Raw genomic sequence first — 13164 nt, 5'->3', positions numbered from 1 at the left:
CTAGAGTTTTTGAAAAAACCGAACAATACATTGAGGTTTATGGTCAGGTTTTTGTCACCCGGAATGGGTCCGGTTAAGTCGGAAAACAATACTGTTTGTGAATACCTATAGTGAATACAAATATAGTTTGATCTAATCCGGAATTAGTCCGATTGTAAGCAACTAGTAAATCTGATATTAGTCTGGTAAAACCCGGTACTAATCTGTTATTTTTTACTAGTTAATCCAGAACAATTCCGAAACACGACTCTAAACCGGACTGCTTCGGATTCATTCCACATTCCGAAATATTAACAAAAGTAGTAACAATTAGTCAGAAGGTTACATGTCTTCTACGCCGACAGCGAATAGTTCTTATAGAATTTGAGACTCATCTTAACTGCGAGAGAACTGCACCTGGCGGCATGAGTAGAAACTATAATAAAAACAGAAAAACCTAACTAAATCAAGATTGTTGCGGACTAATTGCGGATTTAATACATACAGAATGTCGGATTAAACCAGACTCAATCGGATTCAGATTTTGAAACGGACTGAATCTATGTAGATTATACGAAAACAATCCAAAAATGATATGAAATATTCCGAAATTAGTGTAGACAAAAAGACAAATAAAAAATAAGTCCTAAGTAGTCCGAAACTTATATGAACTCAGTCCATAACAATTCGATTCTACTCCGGTCAAGTACAAAAATAATCGGATTTTTTACTTTTAAATCCGGAATTATTGCAAAATAATCCTATTTATGATCAAGTTTATATTATCCTGAATAAGTCCGGTTAAAACTGAAATCTATATGATTTAAGTATAAGATGCGATTCTGGAATTAGTAGACCTAATCCGGAGTTAGTCTAATTGTATGCAACTATAGAATAAGAGATTGGTCTGGTCAGGTGTAATGTGGTTTAAGTATGAAGATGCGAATTGTTCGCAATAATCCGATTTGTGGTCAAGTTTAGGTCATCTGGAATAAGTCCGACTACGTCTGAAAGCAATACGGTTTAAATGTAAGTAGTGAATCCGGAATCAGTTTGACCCAATCCGGAATAAGTCCGATTGTATGCAACTATTGAATAAGGGAAGTACGAAAATAATCGGATTTTTTACTTCTAAATCCAGAATTATTGCAAAATAATCTCATTTATAATCAAGTTTATGTAATCCGGAATAAGTCCGGTTAAAGCTGAAATCAATGTGGTTTTAATATAAGTTGCTGATCCGAAATTAGGACGACTTAATCTGGAAATATTCCGGTTGTATAAAACTATTGAATAAGGGATTAGTGCGGTCAAGTACGGAAATATTTCGTTATTGATTTCGGATTATTTCTAAGTAACTTCGGAATATGCCTTTAGCAAACTAATTGCAGATTCAAGCAGACTAAAACCATATTCTGAACATACTCGACTCGAACTGTTTCGTAATCACTTTGTATTAAAATATTTAATGGTACTAAATTCGTATTATTGCGGACTGTTTGCGAATAGATTGCATACAAATTTCAGAGTATTCGGGACTTATATCTTATCCTATTTTTCAATTATATTAAAATCAGATCGTTTTAGACCAACAGCGTATTACATGTATACTGATTTCGGATAGTTTTTAAGTAACTTTGTAATAAGATTTTAACATACTAATTTCGGATTAATGCGGACAAAAACCTGTTTCATTACATACTATAATCGGATTGTTTCATACTCAATTTGTATTAAGATATTTAATTGAACTAAATTCGTAGTTTTGCTTACTGTTTGCGGATATATTATGTACGATTTCCAGATTATTTCGGACTTATGACTTGTTACCGTGTTTTCTTCATATTAAAATCGGATCGTTTCAGACCAACACCGGATTCTATGCATACTGATTTCCGATAGTTTGCAAGTAATTTCGCCATAAGACTTCACCAGTCTAATTTCAGATTAATGCGGACTGAAATCGGATTTTCCAAATACTAAATTCGAATTGTTTCGTTCTCATTTTGAACTTGTATTTTCGAACTGAACTAATTTCGGTTTGTTGCGGACTGTTTGCGAATATTGTGCATATAATTTTCATATTATTTCACTGTTATTATTTATGTTATTATTTTCTTATTTGTCCCATACAATGTTCGTATTTTTCCTTATTAATTGCTGCTTAGTTTTTTTTCGGATTTGTATTTGCATTATTTCGGACTGATTTTATAGTCAGTCCAGATTAATACGGTCCGATTTTAGATTTGTCGTTTTGTTCAGTCTGATTTCAAATTAATGCGGATGACTTGCCTAATTATTTCGTACAGTTTTCTCACTTATCCAGTCTAATCTCTCCGAATTTGATTCGAAATCAATCCGACTTTTTTTTACCAGGGATCGGGTTCAAGTTATTTTATTTATTTTGATTTATACAACCTGCTCACTCGTCAAATCAACATACTCGTCTTTACATGCATCGCTGATATTTTCCAGGAAATCTGTCGAGGGATATTTTGCAACTTTTTGGTGTCTCGTATAGCCTAGAAACCACAAGACGCTAGCAAAATGTGCACAGGAGCCGAGCGTCCTGGTCCCAGTCTTGCAGGTACAATAATAACATAAAATAGGTTCATTTTCATTACCAGCATCATTCTCATATTCTTCGTCAAAAGTTATAAAGATTTGATATCTGGTTGCGTTTCGGAACTTTGAGTACACTCGTATTCTAATGAACCCAATTTCATTTAAATACTGGTCTATCTGAAATTCCCTGGAAAGAATTTGAAAACTGTTTTGAAGTGCCCATTCAGAGCATCTCTGTAGCCGTTATCTACTAAGATGATGTCACCTTCCCTAAACCAATCTCGAAGACCTGCATCACCGACTTCCATTTCATTTTCCAGCATTGCTGCGTCATTGTTTCTAGAATCCGAAAAGTACGGCCCATAAACATCTAGAATATATCCATCCGGAGCAACAATTAAAGCTGGCTTTACTAATTGGTCACATTTATGTAACGAGTAGTTCTGTCTTTAGGCTTAATAGTTGCTCGATTTCTGTGTATAAACATAAGTAACGTCAATGATATCAATTGCGACTGGGACATAGGATCTTGTTTGCAGAGAGTGTTGGAGAATTCTGTCACATGATTTTCTATGTACTCTTGACGAGTAATTGCATTTAGTCCAATATTTCGAGGTATGAACCTTATCATTAAAGATTTCCGGACAATAGAATGGTAATGTATCTGAGATTACTGACTAAGTTTTCCAGTCAAATAAAAATATTCTCAAAAACTTGGTATCACTTTACATCAAAAATAGTCACTTACATCATAGGCAATAATAAGTTGTATGTTTGTAACCATAAATACCATAGATTCACTCGGAATGTATCTGAGATTACTTACAAAGCTTTCTAGACATATAAAAAAATTGTCAAGAACTGGGAGTCAAACTAAATAGAAAGAAATCACTTGTATTTAACTTGTGATGTTCCAATAAAACCCTTTATCATATCAACCCTATTAGACATTATTTGTTTATAACTATTTTATAAATAAAATAAGACCAATTCCAATTCGATTTTTTCGCCAAACCGACTTCAGCTTAAGTTACCACCAATTCTTTTCGCTTACTCCCAATTATTTTTTTATTGGGATACATAATTATATTGAGGTGTTTTCTAAGAGTCGTGCATCTTGGCGTGACCGTCGTCGAATTTTCGGTGGGTCCCCGTGATTAATTTCGAGCCGTCCTTAGTCGGACTCGTATTATTATTATCCTTATCCTTTCTCCTCCGCGGTCTAATTTTAGAACAATTAGAATACTTGACTAGCCGAGTTTTATCTTTTATAAAAATAATGATAAAAATGAAACCGATAAAGTATAGAAAATTGTATGAAGTAAAGGTAAAATACTTTGAGGAATTTGGAATAAAACAATGCATCAGAAACAAACCAATTCGATTTGGAATAAAACTGTGGACTTTATGTTCTATATGTGGTTTCATATACAATGTGGATATTTACGCAGGTGAGTCAATTAACGCAATTGAAGGTCCTTTGCAATCAGTTTAAGATCTAAAGTATTGATAAAAATGCTTCAAAATTTGCCCAAAATAGTGTCCTCTGAAAATTTAGGAAATTTCAATGTGTATTTTGATAACTTCTTTACTTCACCAGATCTCATAGTGCATTTGAAAAGAATTGGTTTGACAGCTACAGGCAATGTTCAACAAAATCGGGTTAAAACAAAAAATGAAATACCTCTAAAATCTCAAAGAGGCACATATGTGCCTCACATGGTGTCTTTTTGCTCGAATAGTTCAGGTATATCTAACTAATGTTACCGTACTATCAAATACAATTCACAAAAATAATAAAAGGGTACAAAAGATGTCGTACAGAAAGTTTGCGAGTATTATATTGATTGTTTTCGATCTAGAATTTACGGGAAAAACAATCATTTGAACAACTGAAGAATCCTGATAAAGAACATATCATTATAACAGGTTCTTACAAAATATGCGGCATTTAAGACTGTGAAATTAGAACACAGAGATTAGCACACTCATGCGCATGAAAATGGTCATTAAGTTTAATTACAACCAGCTCATGAAATAAGAAGAAAATTATATCTTCATCGATTACTACATATTTAACTAAACCAAATCGAGGGTTACCATTAGCATCATTGTCATCGTCGACAATACTTTTCACAGATCCTTGTTGATATTTGGTACCAAAGTTTTGAACCAAAAAGAATTTTTTGAATTTTTTTAAGTATGAGCTTAGATTTAAATGTTTTTTAAAAAGTTCAGTAAATTTTCTATTGTGTTCTTCAATTACAGTTCGTAGAAGATTAGAACAATCTCTTTGAAATTCGATGCTAAGCAAAAGATCAATTAACTGACGTAAAATTAAGTAAAATTTCCATACAGGATCATCATGTGGAACACAATGACCTACAATCAAACCAAAATGTTGGATAAATGTTAACATTTCCGATGTCGTCATAACAATTTTTCCATTTTTCATGATACTTTCCGAAATAAGAGGAGGGACATTTCTATAATAAGTTCCATAATCGAAGGACATCATAATATTGTTTAATTCTTTCAAAGTAAAGAAGTCTCTTTTCGTAAGATAACGGTTAATTATTTCAAACATATCAAATTCGATAAAACCTTCAGGCCTATCATGAATCAAGTCAGCGAACAAATTTTCAGTTGCGTGAAAGGTGGGTAAGTCATTAAAGATACATTCTTCTGTTAGACCAGTTTTACTTTTATCATTTAATTTAATATCTGCCTCATAATTTTCTCGATTTCTTAATTTTGATAAATCAGCTTTACAACAATATTTTCTCTGAGCTTTTTCTATTTTACAAAATCTACAAGCATAATTACTATTAAAGTTTTTCACGAACTAGAGTAATTGATGAATTCCTAAGTTTTCCCTTAATATTAGACCCAGTTAGAAGTAGAGAATTTTTTTACCTTGAGGAAAATTTATTTCTATTCCCTTTTCTACTAAAAATAACAATTCTTCTAAGAGTTTATGAAATACTGCACGATTTCCAAATTCTTTTCTATCTGATGAATAAAAAAAAACAATATAAATTGATTTAAGAAGTGACCGATACTGTGGTGGAAAACGAGGTATTGAAACGTAAACACCCCCTAATTTATTAACGCCAGCATGACTGACTAATGCATTTCCTGTTTCGTAATCATCAAAACTCAAAAAAAGCTTTAAAATATCTTTTCCCTTTTGATCCTTAATTTTATTTTTCCATACTGTTCCTTGAATGAAATTTGAAATTACATCTTTTTCATTTTCCAATTTACTCTTGTAGCTCATTACAGTGTAGTAAACCCCTGGTGATTCAAAGATTTTTTTAAACATCTTTCTCAGGGGAAAAAATTTTTCTTTAACTTCATCTGGGTCTGGTTTGACATGACCATTTTCAGTATATAATTTTGAAACTAAAAGGAGAGCATCAGGTTGAAGAACTTCTTTAAATTCTTTAACATTAAAGTCTTTAAACTGACTAGTTTCTTCAACAACATTTGTGTTATTAAATTTACTAAAATTTTCATTATTGAAATCATTATTTGACGGAATATCTAAAGTGACAACTTGATTAAAATCTTCAGCGACTGTAGGTAAAAGTTTACTAGCATGTTCAATATTACAATGTCTCCCAAAAGACTTTATATTTGAAAAGTAACGAAAACATTCTTCTTCACCACTTCGAATTTTATCAGGCACGTCAAAGCGGTGAACAATTTTAAAATGGAGTCATAAATTATGTACAGATCTTATATTGTTTTTACATTTGAAACATTTAGTCATTTTGAAGAAAATTTTTTTGTAATTGTATGTTTTAGAAACAAAAAAAAGACAAATCACATTAATTTTAAATCTTTAAATCGTACTTATTGCATTAATAGAGGAGAGCGGGGCAAAGCCGCTGATGTAACATTTATTTATAAATATTTTTGTTATTACACCTTCAATTGACGTGATTTTTTTTTCTATTTCATCTAAAACTAATTAATAACAAATTTCAATAGTAATTATTTAATTTATTATAAGCTTGATTAATTAATTTAATTATTTTCAAAGAGATGCAAAAAACGGCTTTGCCCCGTATGGCGGGGCAGCGACGTTTTTGCTTATATTTTTTAAAGGTAGAAAATTATAGCCGTTAAAACTGTACGAAGTTGCAGTAAATGACCTAATATCTTTGAAACCTAAGTATTTTATATATTTTTTAAAGAGTTTTAAGTTATTTTATAAAAAATATCAATACTTGTATTTTTAACCTCACATTTTGAATTCAACTCTTCACTTTTTCGTTGAAAAGTCTACTTTACCGACTGTTCAAATTCAAAAATAATTTAAATAACGGCGCGAAAATATTATGAAATATTAATATTATATTTACATAAAATTTCTCATTTTTTTAATGTTAATAATAAATTTGAATACTAAAATAAATCTCTTCCTTGCAAAAACTATTTTTATGTTATATTTCCTAATATATTTAATATTTTTTAGCTGTTTCTTTTCCAATCTATTGCTTTAATCGTATTAATAATAAACTGTTAACGAAAATGGTAATAGATTAGAAAGAAAGAAGATATTTCGAAAAACGCCTTTGCCCCGCATAGCGGCTTTGCCCCGCTCTCCCCTATATATGTAAATTAAATAAAATATTAAAAAGTAGCTAACAACATCTATTCAACACTTAATGTAATACGATAATAATCTTAACTTACAATTAGAAAACTTACAGCAAACAGCCTTAATTTTTGAGTATTCAATCACAGAATTAAGCTATTAAAGATTTCATTGGTCATTAAATAATAACTTTCAATAAACAAAATTACTTTATAAATAAAATTATTTTTTATTTATAATTATTATTATTTTTGTCTTCAGTAACTTTCAATGATAAGAAGTATTTTTAAAACTCATTTAAATCTTTCATTAGATTTACAACGCAAGGTACATTTACATCAGTTTCATAATCTATTTTGTACATCTGTTTTTGTAGGAAAATTCATGCATACTCTACCTCTTTAGAGTATTGTAACTGTAGCGCGTAGAAGCTTTTAAAAGTGATATCGATGGCAGCCTTTGCAAAATCCACTTTGTACTCGCGGTGATTTATTGTGACATAGATTGCCAGCCTTCAATGTAGTATCTGCCAAAATCTCATTTGCCTCTATAAGGTCTTTACCTTTCTTTGCAAATGACCAACTGCAGTCAAAATCCTGTGAAATTTTATTCAGACTCCATGTTTTTGGAAGTATGGTGAGAATTCGCAATCTTAATGGACCATAATTTGGCAAAGTGGAAAATTTTTCTTTTAAATCGCTCAGCATAATTTCCAATTCGATTTCCCTTTTTGATCGAAAATGATTCGTGCTTTTGGAATTACAATAAATAAAATCTGCAAAAAAAACTATAAAATATTTTGAAAACGAAGCACATTTGCTTTTACAAACATATGAAGAGCACCGGGGCACTCTCAATTGTTTCTCCTATTTTTTATATGTTTGCGAATGTCAATTGATTCTGATATCTTCTATACGTTAGCGGATGACTATTGTTTCTAACAAAAAATTTAACTTATTTGTTTTATTCAAATATTTTTTGCTTTAACATTAACATTGTGATAATTTGAAAGATTTCTTTGTAGATTGGTATGGTATTATTGTTACGTTTAAAAAGCTCTATATGTTTAAAATTGTGTGTTTTTTACGAGGGAAGTTAAAAATCTTCATAACCCTTGATATCCAAGGCAGATACCTTGAGCCCGGTGCTCTTAGGTTTTGTGAAGATGACCGTTTTTGGTCTAGTCGACCCACAAAAGGGGTTAGGTGGGTTTCAACTTTGGAAAAATGTTTTTTGCTTAAAAAATAGTTTAATATGTTCAGACTATTGTCCTGAAATTCCAAATCGATTGAAGTAATATTATACAAAATTCAACCTTCGGAAGTTCCCTCCGCACGGTACGTCAACCTGGCGCGTCGCATGTAAACTTGACACAGCTCCTTAGCTATTGTTTTTCTGTCTCTCTTGCTTGTTTACACTTTCTAAGAACTATTTCCAAATATTTTAGTTGTTAATTTGTGCCGAAATCGACGATTTTATGTAATTTAAAACACAAAAATTTTTTCTGCGAGATATTTCACTTTAAAACTTTAATCGTATTTTTCTCGGAACACTGTTTTTGAAGTCGGTCATCTCCATTATTTGCTAGGGCGTGCTTTTCCTTCATCTCACTGATAAGATCCTGAAGAACCTTAAGTCCGTCCTTAATAGTCATGTTGACATTCTTCTGGACTTCGCAAGACTTTACCATATTGATGATCTCCTCTTCGATTCTCTGAAAACACTCAGCTTCCTTTTCTCTAAACTTTAAACACGTTTCGCGTTCTTCTTCAATTCTCTCGTTGTCTAGGTCAGACGGAATAAAACTTCTTCCGCTGCTGACACTCGAAAGTTTTGCTCTTCTACTTCCAAGTCCTTCCAAACGGACCACTTTCCAAAACATCAACATTCTTAAGAAAATGTAGGTTTATTTATTTATTGCATAAATGTTATAAAATAATAATATTAATTGTTATAATTATTAATTATTATTATTATTTTTAATATAATGTATTAAAATATCATTTTAATTAATGAAATTTAATATAAGAAATTAATAATGTTATAAAATAAAGTTTTTACATTACTCATTGCTCACAATTCTTACATATGAAGCAGTTGTCACGAATATCAATGCACTTCAAATGCACCGGACGACTACATTCTTTGCTAAGCCTTCGTACGCTTAGCTGCTGGTTTGGATGGTATTACTTTCGTATGCTTGGCCGCTGGTTCGTCTGATGTTAACTTCCGACCACGCTTTTTCTGAGGCAAAACAGATGACTGCATAGGTGCAGGCTTAGCCGCTTTCTTAGATGGTTTTGCCTTCAATGAAGCAATGCATTCAGGATTAGTAAGCACGGTACTTTGCACCGGTTTTCGGCCACAATTCGAAGGTTTCTTTGGTGTAACTGCCTGCAGAGGACCAATTTCTTCCAAAAGTGAGAGGCAGTTTATTGAAGATGCTTTAGATGTCGAAGGTTCTGATACAGTAAGCACAGCCACCTTATGTCCAACACCTGGCACGACGTTTCGTCACTGCTCCTCTTCATTAACGCGAACCTCGCACTCAGTTTCTATCTTATTTTGCTCAATAGTTTGAACAAAATCAGATTCGCTGAATATATCCGGATCGAATGCCGGCACACTACCGGCGAGATACCGGCATTTCCGCCGGCCGATTAATTTTCTACTGGCGTTATGCTGGCGCGGTGTCAGATCAGTATATTTTATTAACAACACATTTCATATTTTTTAAACATTAAACAGTATTAATTATTATTTAATTTAATTATAAACACTAAAGAGAATGCTGAAACATATGAATCATTATTAATAATTAACAGAAAATCTGAAGACACGAGGAATTGAACTCAGGACCCTTGAACTGCAAAGTCGATGCCACATCCGCTAACCTAAACCTGCTTATAAAAAGTAAATGCAAAGTGCGCTTATAAAGTTTGAAACCAGGTCCATTTGAAAAAAGTTCTAAATTAATAGAAAACAACTTTTCTAAAAGTCAATTTCAATTATGTAATGGCAAAGTTAATAATTATTTAGTACTATACATACATTTATAACAATATACGTTGGGACGGAGGCAAAAGAGAAACCGCTGACACGGTACCGTCCCGGTACTGGCTTTAAAGAAAAAACTTTCAGAAACGCAGTGGCATGAAATTAATTTAATATCTTATTAAATTATCAAAATTCTATAAGATTAAATCGGAAAAGACTTGATGTGATGCCGGAAAAAACACCATTGCCGGTGAAAAAACGGTATTGAAAAGTGGTACCGGGCCTGTACTAATTGTGATGCCGGCAAAACTCCATTGCCGGTGAAAAAACGGTATTGAAAAGTGGTACCGGGCCGGTACAAATTGTGATGCCGGCAAAACGCCATTGCCGGTGAAAAAACGGTATTGAAAAGTGGTACCGGACAGGTGCTGGGCCGGTACAAATTGTGATGCCGTCATAACTCCATTTCCGGTATAAAAACGGTATTGACATGTGGTACCGGGCCGGTGCTGGGCCAGTTACTGTTTATCAACTGGACCGGTACCGGTTATATAGTCAGATTTTACCACCGGCCCGGCTTTTTGAATTACACTAGAATCAAAGATATTTTCTTCTCGAAGAATATCCAAGGCGTCGAGCAGTTTTTTCTTTGCGCCTGTTGTGTAAAAAGATATCTTGGAAGGATTTAAACAGATCAAAGCTTCTGTTAGAGGATATTTTAAAGAAGACTTTTCCAGTAACTTTGCTACTAAAAATTGCAAGCAGGTTCTGCAGTTTTGTTTAAAAATAAGTATCTCCTTAGAAATAACATTTTTACATAGCAAAACTTTACGTGATCATTGTGCAGGTTGCTGCAGAAACATGTCTATTCTAGAACCATGTATTGCTGGCAACACTTTTTTTATGTTCATATTTGCCTTTTTTCCTGCAAATAAAATTGCCACAAACTAATTGACTCATGAAGAGTCATTTGTAACAACCTAAAGATCTTAAAAGTTTCATCCACTTATAAGAAATAATGAATCACAAACCGTATAGACAATGCCTACTTCAATCAGACCCAATGCGATTTCAATGTTGCAATATTGTACGTATTATCAATTTCATGGTGTTTTGTCATTTTTTGCATTTATCTCAAAAATAACGCATTTTTTTGAAAAAATGTATATAACATAAAATATGTATTTTGATAAGACATTCAACTTTTGTCTGAGGCATTTTTCAAAATTTTGCCTATTTTTAAAGTTAATCACAAAAAACCATGATTTTATGGTGTATTTTTTATGATTTTCACCATGATAATCAAATTTGCGCAAATTTTCACTATTATTTTCGTAATCAGCGCACCAAAATACGTTAGTATACCCAGTTTCATTCAAATCGGAGGTGGACCTCTTTCGGAACTGCACCCCTTTCGACGTTATGATTGTTTATACAAAAAAATGTGAGAATTTTTTATGTTTTTAATTCCAAACTTTTTTGAAAAGAAACAACTGTAGGAAAAACCTAAAATAACAAAATATCGAATTCAAAATGTTATGACTTTCAGATATAGCCATTTTCCGAAGTTTGTCATTTCAATTGAAATCTTTATGTGATCTCGACTTGTTATCAATTTATTGAAGTTTAATAATAATTTTTTTTCACTTTATTAACTGTAGTAATTTTATTAATTAATGTCTAATGCATTTGAATGTTTTATTTTTTTAGCGATGGGCTGTTAACAAGCAAATGTTATTAGAGGGTGGATTTCAAGGAAGAACGAATAAATTAGTAGATGGATGCTATTCTTTTTGGCATGGTGGAATTTTTCCAATAATCCATGCAATTTTATTAAAACAAAATCCAAATCTAAAGTTGAAATATTGGCTTTTTGATCAAAACGCTTTACAAGAATATTTATTAATATGTTGTCAAGATTCAGACGGAGGACTTCTAGATAAACCAGAGAAGTAAGAATTTTTTTAATTAATTTACTATATTAAACTGTTCTATTTTGTACAGTGCGGAAATCAGAAGTTCTTAATAATTAATATGACATCCATTTTTACCCTGGAATAAAAAAATACATGGGTTGGTTTCCATTGTCTCCACTCGCCATTTGTCATAATTCTCGTTAACTACCACACCCTGCTCTAATAAAAATTTAGTGACTTTATTGTTAAAATTAAAAGTTACTAAATTTTCACTAGAACAGGGTGCGGTAGTTGACGAGAATTATGAGAAATGGCGAGTGGGGACAATGGAAACCAATCCATGACCCAGCTGTTTATTTTCACCCTAGGGAAAAATGGATGCCATTTTCACACGTAGAACAAATTACTGGTTTTACACCCTGACATCAGGCATCTAAAAGCGCCATGTTTATACCTGTAAGATAAAAAATTACTGTTGTAAAATGTTTCTTATACATTTTAAATACCGTAATATAATACTAAAGAGAGTTACCTTCTTTAATCAAATATTATTAAAAATAATACTTATAATCTAGGTAATTATTTTATTTTCAGGGGGCGTGATGTATACCATACTTGTTATGCTCTAAGTGGATTATCTGTTGCACAAAATTCAGAGTGCCCAGTAATAAATGGACCACAAGACATTAATTCTGTAAATCCTATTCAGCCCGTCTACAATCTAGAACTTTCAACAGTTATGAATGGATTGGCTTATTTTAAATTATAGCCAGATTCAGAAAATGAAAACGTTGTTTAACATTGAAACTTAAGAAATAAAAAACTTTGGAAAAAATGACTTATTTATTTCGTTATATACTTTTTTCATATTTCAACAAAAAATATTTTCAACAAAAAACAAGTATTTTTAATTTTCAATTTGTACACATTAAAATGAAGATAAATATATTTTAATTAAATTGTAACTAATGACCACTTCATAGTGTTCCAGAAGACCAAAAAAAGTTACTAAAATATTTTTCAATAAACAGTATGGTTTCAAAGTTGCAGATTTGAAAATTTTATTACTTTTGATGAAATATTGAAGCTGATTAATTAAGT

At 31.8% G+C, this 13164-nt stretch overlaps 1 protein-coding gene across 1 annotated transcript in view; it reads left to right on the top strand.

Annotated features, from left to right (window-relative positions):
* The window catches only part of LOC127287947 (protein farnesyltransferase subunit beta), a 47831-nt gene extending 34930 nt beyond the window's left edge, over positions 1 to 12901 (top strand). The window contains exons 5-6 of the mRNA XM_051315106.1: positions 11858 to 12099; positions 12658 to 12901. Of these exons, the coding sequence (XP_051171063.1) occupies positions 11858 to 12099; positions 12658 to 12832 (417 nt within the window). The 3' untranslated portion in view covers positions 12833 to 12901. The remainder of the gene's footprint in view (positions 1 to 11857; positions 12100 to 12657) is intronic.
* The last annotated feature ends 263 nt before the right edge of the window (positions 12902 to 13164 follow it).

The sequence above is a fragment of the Leptopilina boulardi genome, unplaced genomic scaffold (genome assembly GCF_019393585.1).
Source record: "Leptopilina boulardi isolate dan_hultmark-lab unplaced genomic scaffold, ZJU_Lbou_2.1 LbouV2_377, whole genome shotgun sequence".
Lineage (NCBI taxonomy): Eukaryota > Metazoa > Arthropoda > Insecta > Hymenoptera > Figitidae > Leptopilina > Leptopilina boulardi.
Note: the sequence above shows the minus strand (reverse complement) of the source record. Positions and strands in the feature narration are given on the sequence as shown.